At 40.7% G+C, this 20,747-nt stretch overlaps 7 protein-coding genes across 7 annotated transcripts; 5 read left to right on the top strand and 2 right to left on the bottom strand.

Moving 5' to 3' along the window:
* Positions 1 to 1,326: 1,326 nt before the first annotated feature.
* Positions 1,327 to 1,923, top strand: SS1G_08757 (predicted protein; the record flags this gene model as incomplete). The annotated part of the gene is made up of 2 exons (XM_001589943.1): positions 1,327 to 1,463; positions 1,524 to 1,923. 2 exons carry the CDS (start codon positions 1,327 to 1,329, stop codon positions 1,921 to 1,923), a joined length of 537 nt encoding a protein of 178 aa, XP_001589993.1.
* Positions 1,924 to 4,017: 2,094 nt separating this feature from the next.
* SS1G_08756 (hypothetical protein) lies at positions 4,018 to 4,566 on the top strand (the record flags this gene model as incomplete). The annotated part of the gene is made up of 1 exon (XM_001589942.1): positions 4,018 to 4,566. One exon carries the CDS (start codon positions 4,018 to 4,020, stop codon positions 4,564 to 4,566), a length of 549 nt encoding a protein of 182 aa, XP_001589992.1.
* Positions 4,567 to 5,863: 1,297 nt separating this feature from the next.
* On the top strand, positions 5,864 to 9,452 carry SS1G_08755 (predicted protein; the record flags this gene model as incomplete). Its single annotated transcript, XM_001589941.1, has 11 exons — positions 5,864 to 6,194; positions 6,283 to 6,404; positions 6,509 to 6,563; positions 7,021 to 7,044; positions 7,343 to 7,555; positions 7,696 to 7,850; positions 7,935 to 7,986; positions 8,541 to 8,798; positions 8,919 to 9,014; positions 9,124 to 9,239; positions 9,372 to 9,452. 11 exons carry the CDS (start codon positions 5,864 to 5,866, stop codon positions 9,450 to 9,452), a joined length of 1,503 nt encoding a protein of 500 aa, XP_001589991.1.
* Positions 9,453 to 10,255: 803 nt separating this feature from the next.
* SS1G_08754 (predicted protein) lies at positions 10,256 to 11,107 on the bottom strand (the record flags this gene model as incomplete). Its single annotated transcript, XM_001589940.1, has 1 exon — positions 10,256 to 11,107. One exon carries the CDS (start codon positions 11,105 to 11,107, stop codon positions 10,256 to 10,258), a length of 852 nt encoding a protein of 283 aa, XP_001589990.1.
* Positions 11,108 to 12,181: 1,074 nt separating this feature from the next.
* On the top strand, positions 12,182 to 13,408 carry SS1G_08753 (hypothetical protein; the record flags this gene model as incomplete). Its single annotated transcript, XM_001589939.1, has 3 exons — positions 12,182 to 12,312; positions 12,448 to 13,037; positions 13,296 to 13,408. 3 exons carry the CDS (start codon positions 12,182 to 12,184, stop codon positions 13,406 to 13,408), a joined length of 834 nt encoding a protein of 277 aa, XP_001589989.1.
* A 144-nt stretch (positions 13,409 to 13,552) lies between these two features.
* Positions 13,553 to 16,393, bottom strand: SS1G_08752 (hypothetical protein; the record flags this gene model as incomplete). The annotated part of the gene is made up of 3 exons (XM_001589938.1): positions 13,553 to 13,709; positions 13,915 to 16,175; positions 16,268 to 16,393. 3 exons carry the CDS (start codon positions 16,391 to 16,393, stop codon positions 13,553 to 13,555), a joined length of 2,544 nt encoding a protein of 847 aa, XP_001589988.1.
* Positions 16,394 to 16,898: 505 nt separating this feature from the next.
* SS1G_08751 (predicted protein) lies at positions 16,899 to 17,626 on the top strand (the record flags this gene model as incomplete). The annotated part of the gene is made up of 3 exons (XM_001589937.1): positions 16,899 to 16,936; positions 16,996 to 17,160; positions 17,509 to 17,626. 3 exons carry the CDS (start codon positions 16,899 to 16,901, stop codon positions 17,624 to 17,626), a joined length of 321 nt encoding a protein of 106 aa, XP_001589987.1.
* Between the last annotated feature and the right edge of the window lie 3,121 nt (positions 17,627 to 20,747).

The raw sequence follows: 20,747 nt of genomic DNA, 5'->3' as shown, positions 1-20,747 counted from the left end.
AGTAATTTGTATGGGTCAATGGATTTTATCATCGAGGGCAAATTCACGTTTTTCGTACTACACAAAGCGTGTTGCGGAAAAGCTTCCATGGAGAGCCTAAAGGCTGCAGATAGGTGAGGCGTGTTTGTTCAGGTCAATATACCCGCATCATAGAGTAGTAATGTAGCCTGGCTCGAAAAATGGACCACGCGGGGTTTTATCCTTCCACCCTTCGAGGGGTGGTAAGCTTTTGCCATTTTGCTTGTTGTTTTTGAGTTTTCCCTTTCCCGTGCTGTTCAGTCTTTCTCTTGGATCGCAGATTGAAGCTATATTTTTCAATGTTGCGGTCTTCAGTGAAGCTAGTGCGAAGTGGTCAAATGGTCGGTCTGATTCATCCATAGTAGGCATTAAACTACTAACACTATCAAATCCACTTCATCCCACAGCCATTTGTACTGGTGATGATGAATCACAGTTCGAATACCATGTTGAGTAATGTCTGAATCACTTAATCTGCTACTGAAGATGACTCCAAATTTGCCTTCTTTCGCAGTTCATACAATTTTAATATCCACAAATCCGCAGACCATCCCCATGTTCTCCATAGAAAATAATTCTTCAAACCTAGCCTAAACAAATAAAAATCATGAAAATTTTAATTTTCAATGTTCTCGACACATATCTGGGAGGTTTGTTCATTCTCGCACATTGAACAACGTTAAGGTTCCAAGCTAATTAAAGTCAGGTAGTCCGATATTGACCTTTCCAATCTTATCACTAGCATTGTCTTATATATTTGGCAGCCTAATAATGGCCTATATCCCGCCTCGTACTTCTTTGCGAGCAGGTCCATTTGCGATGCTTCTCATTTATGGTTTCACTGCTATACACTATGGAGATTCAGGTAGCAATTCATATTCCCACTTTGCAAAATACATGCTTGCAGCCCAGTTACTAGGCACCATAAATTTTGGATTATTCAGATTGGAGTCGCCAAATTTGTCTGCCACGACATTCAAGCAGAAACTAATCTGGGCCATAAATCAATACCTTAACCCAAGACAGATCGAGACGTCTTCTCAGCCGGGGAAGCTGCCACGATTTCCAATACAAAGATTCGCCGATCTTTCGAATCCAGATGCTTTTATCATCAGCAGAGTACTCATGACATGGCTTTGCTACCTTTTTTGGAGGATAGTAGGCATTTTTCAAAGATTTTATCAAAATAGTCTTAGGGCGGGTGATTATGGACCTGACAAAGAACAGTTCTTCCGAAGAATACACCAAGTTACTACAAGAGAGATATGTATAAGATTAGCACTACCTGTGTTATTTATTCTCCCTGAAATGCTTGTTATGTCCGCCCATCATAATTTTATATCTGCAGTTGCAGTCTTCATTGGCGGTGCTCAAGCTATACCAGGTTGGAATTTTGCTGTTTATGGGTCATTAGGGGAAGCATATACCATCCGAAGATATCGGGGGTACGTGATTGTCTACAAAGTACAATGGAGGATCCATGCTAACACTGTACTCATTCCTAGTATCGTTTGGCATCAATTCCTACGTCGCGATCTCATCGGTTGGGCCTCAATTATGTCTTCAAACATATTTCGGATTCCACAGACTTCCAAATATAACAAATTCGCTATGCTGTATCTGGTGTTCTTCATCTCTGCCTGTATGCATGCTATGATATATCTTCCCGCAAAAATAAGGATTTCAGGATGTGGAATCAGCCACATATTTCAATGGTATTCTCTAAGTCCATGTGCTATCATCGCCGAAGAGATTGCACAGAAGTTGGGAAAGAGAGTATTGAGACATCATGGATGGAGGACAGACTCGAAGTGGTGTTATTGGTTTGGGTATCTTTGGGTTTGGGGGTTCTTTTCTTGGAGCTTACCCAAGAGTGTGTTCCCAAAGGACGACTGCGTGTTTTGAGGAACTTACCGTCACATTTTGTAAACTTAAAAAGTGTTGAGACCGACGGCTTGGTATCGGCCTCCTTAGGAATACTCGGTATTCGTATATATATTATATTCTTGAATTTTTGATGTGCTCCAAAAACGGACTTGGCTCGGCTGTTGAACGATGAGAATTGTTGAAATCTTAGGACTTAACTCTTAATACATCAATATTCTAATGTGGGTTCCAATATTTCAAAAGAAGGATCTCTCGATAATAATAATAATAATAATAATAATATGTACAGGATGTCATCTTGGAACGCAGGTTCATACGAAGAAGGCCTAGAACGATATATAGTCGTTACATCGGAGATCGGAACCAAGGTTTATTATGTAAGCTTATTGTCCCGCAAGCTACCCCATAATTATTTTCCATGTAGACAACAAACCCATTTGCCGTCACACCTATACAAAAATTTAAAAAAAAATAAGGCATACTATCTTCAATATGCCATCCGGAACAGCTCCTCCAGCTGCGGATGCGCAAGCCCAAGAAGGCGGTATGGGTGTGAGTCTCTCCAAAAGCTAGCTAATGAATATTACTGACAAAATCATGAATAGCCTATGATCAAATCCGCCATGCAGGGCATTGCCATCTTCGTTGGCATGCAACTCTTGATGAAGCAAATAACTGGGAATAAAGGGCCTACGACTACTACTACAACCGATGCTTCAGGAGCAGTCATGAATGTGCCAGCAAATACCGGTGAAATCCCACCATATCATGCACGACCCGATAGATTAAACGAAGGAGCAGTGTGGAGTCCTATTCCTCAAAGAATTGCGCCTATGTGGCCTACGGATAGCCCTCTTGATATCACCATTGTCGTATCCCCAACTTTTGTTGCTGAGCCAATTGCAAAGATCCCAAAGGAGAGAATCGTACTAGATGAAACGGGATTTATATTTGGAGATTACAATGAACGTCGATCGATTGATACGAGTTTCGATGTACCATCCGAGGTACAGAATAATGGTACACTTTGGGGTCACTTCTATATTGGAATGTCTGGAAGCAAGTTGGATCCTGCTACTCCCGGATATGATGCTACTAGGGCATTTCACTTCGTGCATCCTTTGACACAATACATTGCGCAAAAGAAAATAAGGAAAACCAAGAACCTTTTGGCAGCAGCTGAAGAGACGGATGAGGTAAGTTCCTTAACATTCAGACATAAAGACTATACTAACAAGTCAACAGCCTGAAGAAGAAATACCTAGCGGACCAGTAATCAAATCACACTATCATCCTAACTTTACAATGTCATTCATTCCAGATTCTGGCGTCATGGATTTTCCATCTTTACATCCTGCTGTTCGTCAATACGTTCATTTGGAGGCGGGCGGATCCAGAGACGGTACTGGAGTTAATGGATGGTACTATCCACTACTCTTTGTCAACACCTTTTGGCAGTTGAAGACTCACATGACAGTTCTAAATTCAACGGTCACAAGACTTCCTATGCACATTGATCTTCAGAACTTTGCTAATTGGAAGTTCACCTTGATGGCAAGTATGGATGAAGGCGCAAAGCAAACTGCCAGAAATGCCGCCCAAGGACAAGCACCACCCGGCGGTGGAGATGGTTCTGAGTTCGAAATGATCAAGGAAGTCTTATTAGACACTAATATTTATCTTCTGGCAACCACGGTCATTGTTAGTATCTTCCATATGATCTTCGAGATGATGGCCTTCAAATCCGATATCAGTCATTACCGAAACAAGAAGAACAATGTCGGAATCTCAGTTCGTTCAATCCTCGGAAACGTCTTTATGCAAGGTGTTATTTTCTTGTACTTGATGGATAATAATGAGAATACCAGTAAGTTGAGCTTTTAGCCCATGATCATGAATATGTCACTTACTAGATATCTAGGTTGGATGATTTTGTTCACTCAAGGAATGGGGATTGTTCTCGAGTTTTGGAAAATCACTACGGTTGTCAATGTTCGTATTCGCGATGCACCAAATTCGATCATACCTTACCGCATCGCTTTTGAAGACAAACATGTCCTTTCCGAGACAGAAGAGAAGACCAAGGAATACGATGCAGTCGCTTTCAAGTATATGTACATGATTGCTGTTCCTCTCCTCATCGCTTACGGAGCATACTCCTTGAAATACGAAAGTCACAAATCTTGGTACTCCTTTGTAATCGCAACTCTCGTCGGATCCGTCTACGCGTACGGTTTCTTGATGATGGTCCCTTCATTATACATCAACTATCGTCTCAAGAGTGTTGCACACATGCCAGGTAGAGCTATGATGTACAAGTTCTTGAATACCTTCATCGATGACCTTTTTGCATTCACAATTAAGATGCCAACTTTACATCGCTTGGCGACACTCAGAGATGACGTTATCTTCTTCGTTTATCTTTACCAGAGCTGGAAGTACAAGGTTGACTACACAAGAGTCAATGAGTTTGGACAAGGCGGTGATGATGAAGAGGTTGAAGAAAAAATCGCCAACAAACCTTTGAAGAGTGTTCCGGGCGCAGATGCAAGCGCCAAGGCGGGAATTGAAGGTGCTAAGGTAGCTGAAAAGAAGGCAGATGAAGTTGTTGGTAAGGCCACGGGAAGCTCTAAGAAAGGCGGAGCAACGAAGAGGAAGTGATAATTATGTCGTGGAAAGAAGTTGTTGATCTGTACAATAAATAAATGGGACTTATGCGCAATTGAATACTTCATAATTGTGGGACAGGACATAGATGGAGAAAATAATGCAGAAGTACATTTCTTCCAAAGGATATTAATTCAGCCCTATGAACTTGGCTATTAGGTCCATCGTTACGTAAACATCTAGAACACCTCAGACCTACAAACCGCCTCCCTGAATCTCCCGCTTCAACGCGCCACATGGGTAAAAGCCGTGCGGGTAGTTCTCGCCAACTAAATTACACGTTGCTGTTGGAATGCTTGGGATTTAATGTCTTGCTTCGGGGAATTTAAGTTAGTTGAAGTGATAGGTTTCCGCGCGGGGAAGACTATCGGTATGTGTTGTCCTTTTAGGTTGAATACTACGGCGAGTGCCTGGCATGGTATATTTAATTTCTAATTATATTCTTCGTAGTATGTTTGCCCACATGATGGCTTATCTTGCGCGAGTCCAGTGATGATGCTATTGTATATTTGATGTGAGTGCTAGATTGTGGCTAGAGATATGCACATCTAAGTAAAGATTTGTACTTCGTCCAAAATTCAATTACTAGTGAACGGGGTTGGGAAGGGCTGTCATTCTCGCATTCTCTGGTGTATGATGATTCATGGTTAAACATGTGCGGGGCTCAGAAAACCCCCTCATTTATGTAAGGGAAGCAACGGTTATTTTTTTGGCGTGAGGGAAGCTCCGATGTGGCGGAAGTACTATGCGGTTCCCGTCTGCCTCAAAGTGAGGTGGATTTTTTTCTTGGCATACTAAAAGCTACACATCGTTAATAATGCCAATTTGTATCTAGATCTCGTCCGACAGTTTGCATGGAAAAGTCTCGGGAACGTGATGTTCTTGAAGGTGGTGGGCAAGACTTTGATACTCCGGAGGTGAAGATAGTTGACCAGTATTCTTGAGCTATGTTCAACTCACCCATAACTATGAAGTTTCATATGCCTATTCCTATGTGGCCCGATCCTCCGCAGACTGAACTGGGACATCTAGGAGCGGTGAAGTTGCGATGGTAGATATAGATAGTAGGAGGTAGTGTATATAAACCACTTGAGAACTGTAGAATATCTACTCAGCAACGACACGACATTAGTATCGACGTTGGAATCTTATACCATTTATTTCAAAAAAAAAAACATTTTCTCGTGAAGCTACTTGTATCAAAATGCGCTACTGATTCTTTACCTCTACTCTTTCGGTACTCCTCCGCCTGACTCTTTGTGATCCTGTCTATTATGAAGATACGAGCAGGATGGCAACATCTACTTCAACTCCTATCACATACTACTTCCCAACGACCTTAATCTCCTCTACCCACAACACCATCACCAAAGCAACAGCCACGGACCACTTTTCCCCTCCTGGTTATTCCACGTACCCTTCCTATTCAACAAACGAGCCAACGACAACCTACTCCACAACTTACATCCTTCCCACCACAACCACCTCCTTCACATCCAGCACCTTCATTTCTCCATCCTTCACCTGGTCAGGACCCACCGATGTCCCCACCGCCATACCAACTTATAGCGTGTACCGCATGAGGAAGCGTGCTGACCCTCCCAAACTTACACCAGAACAAAGTAAGCTATCCCCACATACCATTTCCTACTCCTTTATATCCGTATGATATGATGGCCGAAAGCTAACCAAAAACTACTCGTTTGCCAGTCGAATTAATGAGATTACTTGTCCAAATATATGATCAGATAGAAAAAGCAAAACTAGTCATAGATGATGCAATTGAGCTTGGCAATATGGAATGTCAGAGCTTCAAGGATTTGGTTGCTAATGTGAGTTTTTTTGAGTTTTTTTTGCTTTGTTTTGTCTTTATTGTAAAGTTTTGAGGGGGAAGGTTGGTAAGATTACTAATTTTTATGGTTGTCGTATCATTTAGCTGAGGAAGTATGCGGTTTTTTTTGAGGGACTTCAGGAGTGGCTTGATGCTCGGGGTTTGTGATTTGCTGTGTGGAGTATGGGATGGGGGATTGATATGAGAATCCGGAGGTTGGTGAGATAGTTAAATTAGTTTTCTTGTTCTTGGCATATTGACATTTGTTTCTTTTTATCAGATGCCTCTGTCATCACCTACATATATGCTATTATCAATCACTTGCGGATTATGGCGATTGCGCTTTATTCTTAACTGATTATCGTTTTTGTATCGATCTAAAAGCCGAGTGGCATTGGATTAATACAGGCAGCATAAGCATAGATCTCGCTAGCATTCATAGATCTATAAATTGTTGTAAGAAAAATCAAAATATTCATGTCCACCTTCTGCGTCTCATTTTCTGAATTTGTGATTCGTTAAGATCACCAGCCACCGGCCCAGAACTGGAAAATATGAGGATATTCAAAGACATGGCTTCAATCACATCGCTTGGCTAACGGCCAGACTTCGTTTAGATATGAAGGCTGACAAAAATCTAGGTTAAATTCTTGGCACAAACACCATCACGATATCTGTCAAGTCTATATAAAAAGATCTTGGTTGTTTAGATGGTGTCAAGATGAGCAAGCATTCCCACTCGTCCTCAGCTCCTTCCAATCTTACTGCAAGCCATGTATACTGAATTCATTCTTGTGGGGATTCTCCATCTTGTATCCTGTTCTGGACTCTCTTCGGGACTTTCTTCAGCGGTTACGACTCCGGTTTATTTGACCACTTCTTCTTTGCAAGCACAGAGTAGTTCTACTTTTTTAATATCTCCCACTACTAAAATCCTAGTCCAAAACTCTTCGTCGGTCTTCTCGTCAGTCTTAAGCTCGTACTCAAGTGTATCAAATGCTCCGACTACTTCCATTTATACTCCCCGAACTGCATCCACTACTTCGGTGGTAGTTACAAACATCGATAATACCTCAATTTCATCTTCAACTGCATGTCCGTCTTTAGTTGCAAGAGATAACGACGACAGCGACGCTCCTCTTCTTGCTGCCAGTGAGTTTCATGGATCCGTGCCTATTCCTGATTTTCCTCCACTAGCTCTCTTCTTATTACTGTATAGATAAATAGACGCAGCTGCGACACAGTGGACTACTGGGCATCTGCATTCAATAACACAAACTACCTCTCTCTAGCAGATACAATTCATCAAGCAAAAGAATTAGCCGACATTGCTGAAAGTTGCGACTCAAATGGGACTACGACAGAGCCTCCTCCAACGGATCCTAATACTCCTCCCACGGTTCCCAATCCTCCGCCTAAGAAGAAGCGTAATCCATGGCAAAGATTTGTAAGTTTAATTCACTCTATGAATTCACGCGATGAGCAAGGGCGCCACGATTACATCGAATGAAACTGATTTGAAATTATACAGTTGGACTGGCTCGAGAGACAAGGCATACGTGTAGAGCCGAATGGAGATGATAGTATACGTATTATCATTGACCGGCCATTATGATAAAGGACTAGGGCTGATATTGTGGCTTCATGGGTATCTCAACTGAAAGGAAATACGAATGTAGAAGGTGGCAGTAAGGGGTAGTACGGGGACTTGGCATTGCCAGAGAATATTGGCAATGAAAAGTATAACAAGTACCTATACCATCCGTCTTTCTATCATCTAAAGTTTAAGTATCGGTTCTCCTTCGATCAATGTTAGAAATGCATTTCATGCTTTTAAGGCTCTTCTTTGTGGCGTTACTTCCCTATGTACTTGCCAGTACGACAACCTCCACATCATCAAGCTCGTCGGCTACGACATTGATTTATGTTCCGACATCGAGTTATACTACAAGTAGTTATTCCACTATAATATACTCTTCAAGTGCAACATCCTTCGTATCTTCTCTAAGAAGTACCACATCTTCCAGCAGCATCCTATCTAGTATATCCTCATCTAGCTGGACTCCTACCAGTAGTATTCCATCCACCATACTTTATTCAACTCTTCGCAGCACATTTCTTTCCTCATCAACTCTAGCATCCGAACAAAGTGTTATCTCATCAAGCAGATATCGATCGGCTTCAATAAGTCCCAGCATCTTTTCAACCACTACATTCTCATCAGATACAAGTATTCTCAGCTCTCTACCCTCCTCCAATCTCACACCTACTACAACTTCGACTACTTCTACCTGTAGCGCAAGCTCAAAAAGCACAGATTCATGTCCACCTCTTGAACTGATAGGTGGAGACCTCGGTCCCGATGAGAAGGATATGCCACTCACTGACCAAAAGCGTATGTTTCACTCGTCCCGCTTCTTAAGTGCATAAAGTTCCTGCCATAATATACATGTAAATGATCCACGAAATCGCGTATCATGAGCAGACAATCAAGCTAATCCTCTCTATACATCAGTTGAAAAATGCAAAGAATATCAAACATCGCACCCCCCACCAAGTACCAACTATGGCCCACCTGGATCTCCGGGATATAACGAGTATGCGAAAATTTGTACGTCTCTTCATACTCTATCATCTCTGTCTCGGTATCCACTAGCATTTCCCTCACTATTGTATCTTCTATTAAAAAAAACTAACCTAACTAAATCCCAATCCCACAGCTCTCCATTGCGCGCTTCTTAAGGATTTAGCTGAGAATGTTAAGAGAAGGAAAGAATATATTATTAATACTTCGCTTATGTGGCGCTTTGATTGTGTTCAGGATGCTGTTGCTTGGGTATGTTTTCTCTTTTTTTTGGATTCCTAGTGTTCATCTATCTATCCTTCCATTTTTCGTCCAATTTCGGCATTTTTGTAACTTCGAGCTCGAGGGAAGAATCGAGGAGTAGTATTGACTAATTGTTTCTAGCTTCAAAAATGGGCTCCTTATATAGAGGGTCTTAATGAATGGTTAGAGGAATATAAGGAGGATTGGCTTCCGATGTGTTGATGTTCGGAGTTGATGTAGATGCATGTGGATGTTAAGATCGAAGGTGGTGGGTGGAGCAGGTTGCAGCTGTAGCTATTATAGACAAACAGTCTATATATAGCCAACCTAGGGTTTGGAGAGTTTTTGTCCTCCTGTCCTGCACCTTTTGCATCGTGAATTACATAATAGATATGCACGCATTATTCTGGCAAAGCAATGAGTGCAAGTGGTTCAAATATGATTTGGTATGACTCCGGTTTTTTATCTATTTTAACAGCGGGGTTGATGATCTTGTATATGTTCAGTATTAGTCTATTTCGAGGAATACGAAGACTGCCATAGGCCATAGGCTATAGTAAAGAGTACAGTTTATGATCTAAAGTGAATGACTAATTCATACCAATCTCAAGCATTCATTTCATTTCCCTTTGTTCTTTCCATTTAACTTCTACATTTTCCCCTTTCTTTCACTGAGTATAAGATATTTACACCAACTTTATTATCAACTTCTCAAATTTAATCCCTAAAAATTCACCACTTTTTTGTTCAATAATATCAAGTCTTTTTATTTATGTTTTCAAACAAATTTATATTTTATTCATGAACCAAACTCCGACGAAAATATGCAGATACTCATCTAATTCAATTTTGGTCTTTTTCTTAGCGAGCCAACGCTCATCTCGTTTTTAGGAAAGGAATTTCAAATTTCAGAAACTGCTTGCAGATATAAGAGTCAATCTAAACAAACTCCAACGCGGCAAAGAAATCAATAAAGAAACAGAGCTTTTCTAGCTTTTGTGCGGTATGGAAAAACTCCAAATCCACTACACCAATTCCAATTCAAAAATCAAAAGACCACCGGTATCACTGCCCGGAACATGACTCCAAACATGAATATTACTTACCTGTTTTGCAAGTAAACTTCGCGGATGATTCTTACACATTCCCGCAACCAGTTTACCAATATCTGTTTCCATTAACATCTGAAAAAGACCAGGATTCGAATTAATGAGAGAGAATGTAGTTTGCACACCTCTTTTAATTTCTCTAGACGAGTAACCCGTCCTGCCAAGCACATCTCTAATCGTGTCGTGCATACCTTGATTAACTATCGGGCCACAAATGATATATTTCAGATCACTCAAATGGTAGCCTGCTTCGAGTGTGTCGTCTTCGTGACAAGTATCGCGCCAGGATTGATACATGAGCTCGCCAATGGGGAGACGAGGAATATATCGGTCTACTTCGGCTTCTGGGCTTAAAACTGTTATTATAATCGCACCTGCCTTGGCGGATACGATGGAACTGGCTACTGGACCTACCGCACCAGGGCCCGTGTTATTTTGCCTGTTCGCAACGATTTTGCTATAGAAATTGTAATAGGACCAATTAGAAGTATCATTGATGTTGAGAGCGGGATGTCTTAGGACTTCGGACATGAAGCCATAGTAAAGACTTCCAGGGTCGGCAACTTTGGTGCCTCCTCCTAGGCTTGCGTATCCGATGGTCCAATCTGGATGGTCGGTTTCAAGGGAAAGTACCTCGCCAATTGGGGGTCTGTCGGTGACAATGGCGACCTCGACTCTTGAGATGGATTCATCTCGTGAAAGAGCCAGTGGGTTAGGTGTACTTGGATGTCCGTCCATGCCAGATGATCGATCATGGAAGTTACTCATGTTTGCTAAAAGTGGACTTATTAACTACCTAGTTTCTTTAGACTTATTGTTTCTTTACAGAGATCTTTCGTAGATATTACTTTGTAGATGCTGTGTATGATGAATAATAAATTGTATGATATACAACAATCAGCATTGTAAGTCTTTTCATCCTCGGAGGATTGAATTGTTGTTCGATTCTTCGGATGTTGTTACTACACTGTTTGGTACAGTGAAAGATAAAAAGTAAAAAATATGGAACGAAGGCTACATTGTTGAAGCCCGTGTAATATAGAAAATTACTGACAGCTAAAGCTTCGGGATCCTATGAGTGGTATGGAGTGTTATTCTAGCTGATAGCTAACTAATTAACAAGAAAAGTTGAGATAGTTTCTGAGAAGAAATTTAAAAATTATTCTAGAGAATTCTACAAGTATTATAAGGAAAAGAACAAATCCTCTCTTTTTATATATATTATTTTTTATTTTTAAATATATCAAATAATATATAGAAATAAAATTAAAATACTCTTTATATAATATAATTAAATATTCAAAATGATTTTACTATAGATTCTTTTTTTAAATCTTGAAAATAAAAGATATAAAATTCATCAACCACATGATATCACACCTTACAAAAATGCAAACATAAAAAATATAAACAAACAAAAGAAATCAAAGGTTTAAATATTTTAAATTCCTCAAACCGAAATTTTTTGAAGCTATTCCCGAGACTTATGTACCATGTTATCCCTGTACAGATAAGATCTAATAATTAAGCTAAGATCACCACTACATCCATCGCGTCATTGATTCTCATCGAGTAAAATATTCCGTATATGTGCCGGCCATCACCCCACTATCTATCTAGTGTAGTATCTTTATAAATTACCAGACAGTTAACAATTCCAAATAAGATTGGAAAATTATAGACTCTTTTTTTATTTGTGAGATTATCCTAGATAGATACTTTATAGCTTTTTAAAATCTTTGTTTTTTTCTATAATTTGAAATTTTCTTCTTCTTTCTGACAAAAGTTTCAATTCTCCCGCAAACCTCAAACTCCAAAATCAACAACAAACACAAAGCAAAGATGCCAAACTCAGTAGATGATCAGACCGATGCCCCTTCAATCGAAGTCAAGAATCTTACATATAAGTTTCCGGATTCTACTCTGGGTCTTACGGATATAACACTGAGTTTACCTCCTAGTTCGCGAACTCTGTAAGTACTAAGATGATTTATTTGATATTTTACTTTCGTTTTTGCTCTACCTATCCTATCTTCACCACCACAAATCCCCTCCTCACAAGCAACTAAGCAATTAAGCAAACAAGCTAACCTCACCTCACCCACTAGATTAATCGGCGCCAACGGTGCCGGCAAAACCACACTCCTCCGTCTCCTCTCCGGCAAACGTCTCGCCCCCACCTCCACAATCTCCATCTCGGGACTCGACCCCTTCAAAGACTCTCTCGTAGGAGTGACCTACCTCGGACTCGAATGGGTACTCAACCCCATCGTACGAACCGACATCGGGGTCCGCGAACTCCTCTCCTCAGTAGGCGGTACATACTACCCCGATCGACGGGACGAGCTAGTTCGCGTTCTCGATATCGATCTCGAATGGCGCATGCACCAAGTCTCCGACGGTGAACGTCGTCGCGTGCAACTTGCTATGGGCTTAATACGACCCTGGCGGATATTACTCCTGGATGAAATTACAGTGGATTTAGATTTATTGAGTCGAAAGAGATTTTTGGATTTTTTGAAGGAGGAGACGGAAAAGAGGAATTGCACCATTGTTTATGCGACGCATATTTTGGATAATCTGGCGGGGTGGCCTACGGATTTGGTGCATATGAGTTTGGGGAGGGTGAAGGAGTGGGGGCCGATTGGGAAGTTTGAGGAGGAGATGAAAGGGGATGGCGGGGGAAATTCGATATTAGGTGAGTTGGTGCTTAAGTGGTTAGGGGAGGATTTGAAGGAGAGAGGTCCGAGGAATGGGGCGGGGAGTGCGGGGACGAGTTATTTGATGGGGGGGGGGGGGGGGTATGGAAGTGAGAAGAGGGTTTAGGTTGGGGATGGAGATGTGGATGGATGTGCTTTAAGAGGGGGAGGGGAGGTGGGAATGGAGGGGGAGGTGATTGTTGATATGGTGCGTGGAAACGCTATAATGCGTATATATATGGGACAACATGGTATAGCACTCAACATGACACAAGAAGGGAACAGGTCTGCTGGGATACTCACACTTCACACTTTCACACTTTTCATTTTGCACTCCGTTATTTCATTTCAACTCAATTCATCTATATAACTATCTAGAGAGCCTTAACGCCTCTAAAATCTGTACAGACATACAGACAGATAGCTAGGCGTTACGTTACCAAGCATCACACGAGGCGACGTACTTTAACATACGATACCCCTATAGAATAATTCAACACAGACATAGAATAATTCAACATAAAGAATAAATCCTCAAAGAACTATCTTCACTCGCAATTGCCAATTCCATATCTATGTTCTCGTCGTGCTCTGGAGTATTATTGCTAGATCTCTGGGGTTTCCATGCTAATTGCGTGATGGCTTTGGAGGGGTAATAGTTTTTGCTAGATCTAGATTGTGAGGATGAGTGAGTTAGCCTGTGGACGGATATATATTATAGAGATAGATGGGAAGAAAAGTATCTATCTATCTATCTGTGAAGGTGTAAAAGAAACGGGAGAAGAGTCAAAAGAAACAATGGAAAATCCAAAATCCAAAATCCAAAATCCCAAAAGAAAAAGTAAAAGGGGAAGGAGAAGAAGAATAAAAGCATACCCCATATCCAATAAAACCTCAGTAACAGTAATAGCATCACCATCTACAGTAACACGATAGATATTAAATCTTCCCAGTTCAGTACCTATAGCTAAATATATAGCGTTTCCTATGATCTTGTCGAGGAAATCAAGCGCGGTTATGGGGGCGTCGCTTGGTATTGTGGCTTTGCATGTGAATCCTCCGGCATTATTCTCTGTTTCTGTTTCGATATTGGTGTCAGTTTGGGCTTGGGTTTTGCTGTCGCGACTCCAGATTTTAACTTGTTTGTCTCTTCCTGCTGTTGCGAAGATGGGGGAATTTGTAGATGTTGATGTAGATGTAGATGACGATACAGATGAAGATGAAGAGAAAGTAGGAGCCCAAGCAGCATCAAGAATCATCCTCGAATGACCCTTCAGATTCCTCTCAACCAATTTATACACAAGCGGATCTCGCTCATCTCGTTGAAATACAACCCATTGACGATCGCGTCCCACAGAAAGTAAATACTTGTCATCGTGTGAGAAACGTAATCGAGCGGCTGTGAGGGAGTGAGCTGTAAGAGGTGGTTTTATCTCGTGCCATTCTTGGGTTTCGAAGAGTCGGATTACGGCGTGCTCGATGGAGCTGGCTTTGCAGGCTGTGGCGATGATGCTGCCATCGTGGGAGGTGGCTAGTGCGGAAATCTCATAGCCGTGTCCGTAGAGTTTTTCGGTTTCGGGCCACAGTGTGTGGCGGGAGAGATGATCTTCGAGCGGTGGGTGTGAGAGGTCTAGTGTGGATTTGTGGACGATGGAGGCGGGGTCTATGGCTTCGCGATTGTGGTCGTTGGGATTTTCGATGGTTTGCTCGTCGCTGATGGCTTCGATGGCTTTGTTGGATAGTCCTAGTACGGGCATATTTGCTGCGTCGGGCATGTTGTTGATATTCTCGCTGCCGATTCCACAGAGTTTGTTGAGTAGTGTGGCGACTGCTCTGGGCTCATTGAATACTCGAAGTAATTTCTCGTCGGCGCCGGATACGAATTGTGTCTCTCCAAGCGAATCAATACAATTCAAATCATAACCATGAATTTGTGGTCTAGCCATCTCATGCCAACTAACTTTTCCATCTCTCTTCCACTGCGCGTGCAACCTAGTCGTTTGATCCGTACTGGTCGATAGCAAATAACTTCCATCCTTCGACCACGCGATTCCCATCACCGCTTTCACATGACCGGTAATAGCCGGACTCTGGGCCCAACGATCAGAAGATGCATCATGGTTCCAGAGACGCCAACTACCAGTTCGTCCGAGACACACGACGGTTGAGCCATTGGGTGACCAGAGACCGGTCCAGAAACCTCCCGTGCTACCGGTGGCGGTGGTAGATCCTTTTTCCGCACTGATTTCTCCGAGGCGTGCGACGGTTACCCAGACACCTGTGTGAGTATCGGGCTCCCAGATGGCGAGAGAATTATCGGCTGAGGAGGAGAGAAGTTGTGGTTTTTGGTTGGAAGATAGAGTGGGCTTCAGCCATCGTGTGCTGTAGATCCAATCTTCATGTCCGAGGAGAAGCGCTTCGAATGTGGCGGAGAAATCTAATTCTTGGGCTTGAAATCGATGCGCTTTGTTGGATAGAGATTTTCCTGGCATGAATGCTCCGAATGTTGGATCGGCTGCGGTTGCTGCGGCGGGTAATTCTTTGCCTTGATGAATTCTCCACAATCGGATATATTTATCCTGACTGGCTGATGAGAGGAGTAAATCACTCGTTGGACTATCGCTCTCTGGTGTGAATTCTAATGATCTGATCCATCCTTCGTGTCCAGATAATGTAGCCTTATATTTAAATTCTGATCCCGCTTGAGCATCGAGCACGTGAAGCTGAATGATATCTTTTGTGCCTGCTACTGCAAGAAGTAAAGAATCCGATGCCCCAGTCAAAGGGCTCAAAGCCAATGCCAATGGAAATAATCGCGGAGTAATCGTGATAGATTGCTGCAAACTTGCAACATTATCATCACCGAGTTTCCAAATCTTGACAACGGCATCCGCCGAACCTGTAGCAAAGATTTTCGAGCCTTCTGTGACAGCTATACAATTGATCGTGCTCTGATGATCGGTAATAGTTTGAATACAAGTATAACTCTTTGATACATCATCCTGTTTCCAAATCCTCACCGTCTTATCGACCGATCCACTAAGTATGAGACCATGTGATTTAGGGATAAATTTCACGACATTAACCGTATCGGTATGAGCACTGAGAAGTTCAAAAACTCCTCTGGAAGATTCATTCTAAACAATCATCAGCATGCTGGTCATCCATTGCAGACTTGAGTCATCTATCCTCATGACTGGAAGATTCATCGTAGATGTTAAAAACTTACTCCAGGATACCATAATGCGATATTTCTATCAGTTCCATAGGCTAGAAGTCCTGATTCATCCCAATCAGCAGCAGAAGGATGTCTATTGCCACCTGCCGCAAGATACTCTGAAGTAATTTTATTCATATTGTTTCATCAAAGTGCGCACGAGAGAAAAGAGGTTTTTATTAAAAATATGATGGGTTCATATCCAGATACGAGATCTAGATAATTTCAGTCGGAAGTTCGTGGTGATTTCAATGATTGTTATTCTTGAAATATTTGTTGGTGTCGTGAAAATTGTTTCTACACATTTTTACTAGAACTTTTGGTAAGAGTCATGTCACCACTAGGAGCTTTGAAAATTGATCAAAAATCCAACTCTCGTCGAAAATTCTCGATCTTGACATAAAATAAAGCACTGGATTCATGAGTATTTTTGAAAATAATTTATTGAAGAAAATTGAGCACTTCTACAATTATTTTCATCTTAAAATTGATTCTCATTGAGAACAAATGCCACAGTCCAAAGTGCAAGTGTAAAAATAAGCGAGGCTGTGAGCATCATTTCTCTAACCTTAATCATCCCAAACTTCCCTCCAAATCATCACCTCAATATCAAACTCCAAGAGAACCCCACGAAACCCTCAACATGACGACAGAAACCCTTAATATCATGGTAGAATTCACGTAAGTCATTCTTTCCAAGCAAAATCCCTCCAAAACAATTTACTAACAAACTCCAACAGTGGCGGTCTCGAGATGTTATTTTCCGACCAACGAAACCACAAACTTACAATTCCCCAAACAGATTCCAAGGGCGATCCAGTCACCGTCGGCTGGTTGGTGAATTATCTTTGTGAGGAAATCATGCAGGATTCAAGAAAAGACATGTTTATTCTCGATGATCACGTGTAAGCCCACCGCCGAGTTTTTCTCATTTCCTCATGTCTTTGAGATGCTGGTTCATTAGTGTGCACCACGTTTCTAAATATATTGTGGATGATAATAGTGTTATGCTATACTTACCTCTCAAGCTATACCCCTAAATTTGATCTGACTTGCGACTCTTCCCGTCTTTCTCTTCTCTCACCGTTTTCAAACTGTCATGTCGTGCAATTATTATGCGCGAACTCAAACTTCGTTGTTGTTGACCTTACCTCTCTTACCTTACATGCACCGGCCACTATTTTCATCTCCCCGTATACATGTTTACTAAACAGCCATACTATACATACTAACTATCACATTTATTTCTCCAGGCGTCCAGGCATCCTCGTATTAATCAATGATGCCGATTGGGAATTAGAAGGCGAAGCCTCATACGTATTACAACCTAATGATAATATATTATTTGTATCGACTCTTCACGGGGGCTGAACTGATGGATACCGGGTTGTGGGGTTGGGGCTTGCTTTTGGTTAGGAGGAGCTATGATATATCATATTTTCTGGGGAATTGAATTATTGGATACGTTCAAGCGTGCATGCATATTGGCAAGGAAGTTCCAGGACCCCTATTTTTTATTGAGGCATCGAGATTTTAACAAAGTATCCTGGTTAAGCTACTTCCGTATATCGTTTTGGTTATCTAATGATATCAACTTTTTTCCATCCGAGGAGAAGTTGTTTGTCTCGGAACAAAAAAAATCAGTTTGATCATCGGCCCGCATGCAATGTAGATCCCTAGAGATTTTCAAGAATTCCAAGATTTTCCGGAAGCAATCCTTAATGTTACCTTCCAAATTGACATCTACCTGACATATGCAATACAACAGTACAATGCACGTGACAAGGAATAACCCCAGCCGATCTGCATCAAGGATGTTACGCACTCACCCCTCCATCACGACGATCCTGTCTGCCTCATTTCAGTCGAATTTCTATTTCATCCAATAAGGTAGTAGAAACCAATAAAATGTAATAGATATTCGATAAAATAATATCATTACAAATACCTACGTACTTATCTCGATATTTTCTCTATACATAGTACTCGAGTAGGTATTTCCATATTTCCAATGTTCTATTAGGTATCTAGGTATGGATAACCTCCACATAATAAACTAAGCTTACATAGTAATAAACTCCAAATAACCTTCTTCAAATGCTCAACCCCATGAATGAAATTCATTTACCAACAAATCCCACCACACCACACGGAGTAAATTTTGACATTGACATTGACATTAACACTAACAACCATAACATCTAGGCTCCTCCCGTCCATCTACCCATCCAGACAGACGGGACGGCTTCACAAATTTATCCTCCGTATGTACCTACTAGCTAGGTACCTAGTAGATAAGTACCTATACAGAGTACTATCTACTCAACCACTAGATAAATACCTAGTTAAGCAAACGCCGTCTGTCTGTCTGTGCAACTCTATCATCCATCCTATCTTTTCCATCTCATCTTTTCCCATTTCGGGTAGATAGGTAGATACACCAGTAAGTATGTAGGTAAGTAAGTATCTACTAGGTGTTTTTGAAGAATTGCGCATATCGCGGGTATGGGGTTTTTTTTTGTTTGGGATATTTTTTCCATTTCTGTAGCTTGGTGCTGGGCTTTGTTATTTTAGAGGTAGTGATGGTCTAGATGGATAGCTTAGGTAGGTATTTAGTTACTTGGCTATTTGGCTATGTATACCTACCTGGTAGTTAGCTAGTAATGCAAAATCACTTACATATATACATACTAGGTACATACATACATACATACATACATACATACATACATACATACATACATACATACATACATACATACATACATACATACATACATACATACATACATACATACATACATACGGTACAGATATACAGTACATGAACACTTACTTTGCCCAGAGAACTCCTTCCCCACATTACCTAGTTCCTACCTAGTTACCAATTCCTACCTACCTAGTAACTGGGTAACTGGTACTTACCTACCCTACCCTACCATCCATCCACTAGCACAGTAAATAAATGATCAGCACTCATGCTTGAAATATTACGTCGGATACTACGTATATATGTATATAATTTAACCTACATATATGATATACTATTTTAGGGGTACTACATTAACATTGTTAGTATTATCAGGTATTTACTAGTAAACTCACATTAGTATAATTACAGAATAATATAATATAAGAAAAAATCTAGACACTTCTCTCTCTTGCTTGTATATGTATACTCGAATATTTACCTACCTACTTGTTCATTTATTTATGTATTGTTTTTTTATCCCTTTTTATATATGCGTATATACATACATACATACATACATATACTTACATACATATTACATCCCTAGTTTCCTAATTCTAGAATTCGAGAGTTCTAGAGTTCCCCCGCAAAAGCCGCTGGTAAAATGATTAGGTCTAGATTTAAGATTTAGGGTTTATGAATTAAGATTTATTCTGTCTAATAGTCTATAGGCGGGGTTTTCCGTTAGTGGTGTGGTGGGAGGGGAGGGGAGGGGTTTCAATTTAATAGTTAATTATATAGATTGTTTTTTTATGGTTGTGGTTATGGTTGTGGGAGATGGGAGATGGGGGATGGAGGATGGAAGGGCTTTCTATGAAGAGGGAGGTGGAAAAGAAAGAAGAAGAGGAATTCCTAATGGATGGGATAGATGCGTGATGGGGATTTTTATGGTTATGGTTATGCTTGTTTTCTCCTTCCTTCCTTCTAATCATTCTATCTATTACTGAAATAAAAAGGGATGGTTATGTTATATATTTATCTAGTATATATGTACTTAAATACATATATACATACATGTCTAAGCTTCCTCATCTTTTTCATGTAGGTAATTAGGTAGGTGAGATCTTACTCCGGTAATTGTATTTGATCAATTTTACAGTGAAGGGAAAAAGTTGAAAGAAGCTGATGTGATACAATATGATATGATATGATGTAAGGGATCTTTTAGAGTCAGATTATTTAATAATAACATAGTTTTTTCTAGATTTTTGATTGTAATTGTGAGACCTTATTTCGAGTAAGTAGGAATGAATCAATAAATGAATGAATGAATGAATCACAAAGATAATCATAAACAAATAAATAAATATAAATATATTTCTACACACTATACTATCTATTGCCTAATGCCTATTTATTGCCTTGCCTATATCCTATTGACTACTAATGATCAATAATCACAAAAACTATTAGTTAGGCATTTTCCGCTCAATACACACATACAGTACCGCCCATCATTCCATCCCCCAACCACACATTTTCCCCCATCATCCTTTCCACCCAGCCCCGAATCTCCCCCTTCCATAAATTATATCCAAAATAACACCCTTAAAATAAAATCAAAAACAGTAACAATAACAATATTACCTCCCTCACTCCTTTCCTTCCTTTCTCCCGCTTCATCATCGATATCGCTTCCTCTTTCTCCTCCAAACACAAAAAAACTGCACAAAGTTTCTGGCCGTTATTAAGGAATACATGATTTGATATGATATGATATGATATGATAATGATTTTTGG

The sequence above is a fragment of the Sclerotinia sclerotiorum genome, genomic scaffold (assembly GCF_000146945.2).
Source record: "Sclerotinia sclerotiorum 1980 UF-70 scaffold_12 genomic scaffold, whole genome shotgun sequence".
Classification (NCBI taxonomy): Eukaryota; Fungi; Ascomycota; class Leotiomycetes; order Helotiales; family Sclerotiniaceae; genus Sclerotinia; species Sclerotinia sclerotiorum.
This window is presented reverse-complemented; position numbering and strand designations above follow the sequence as displayed.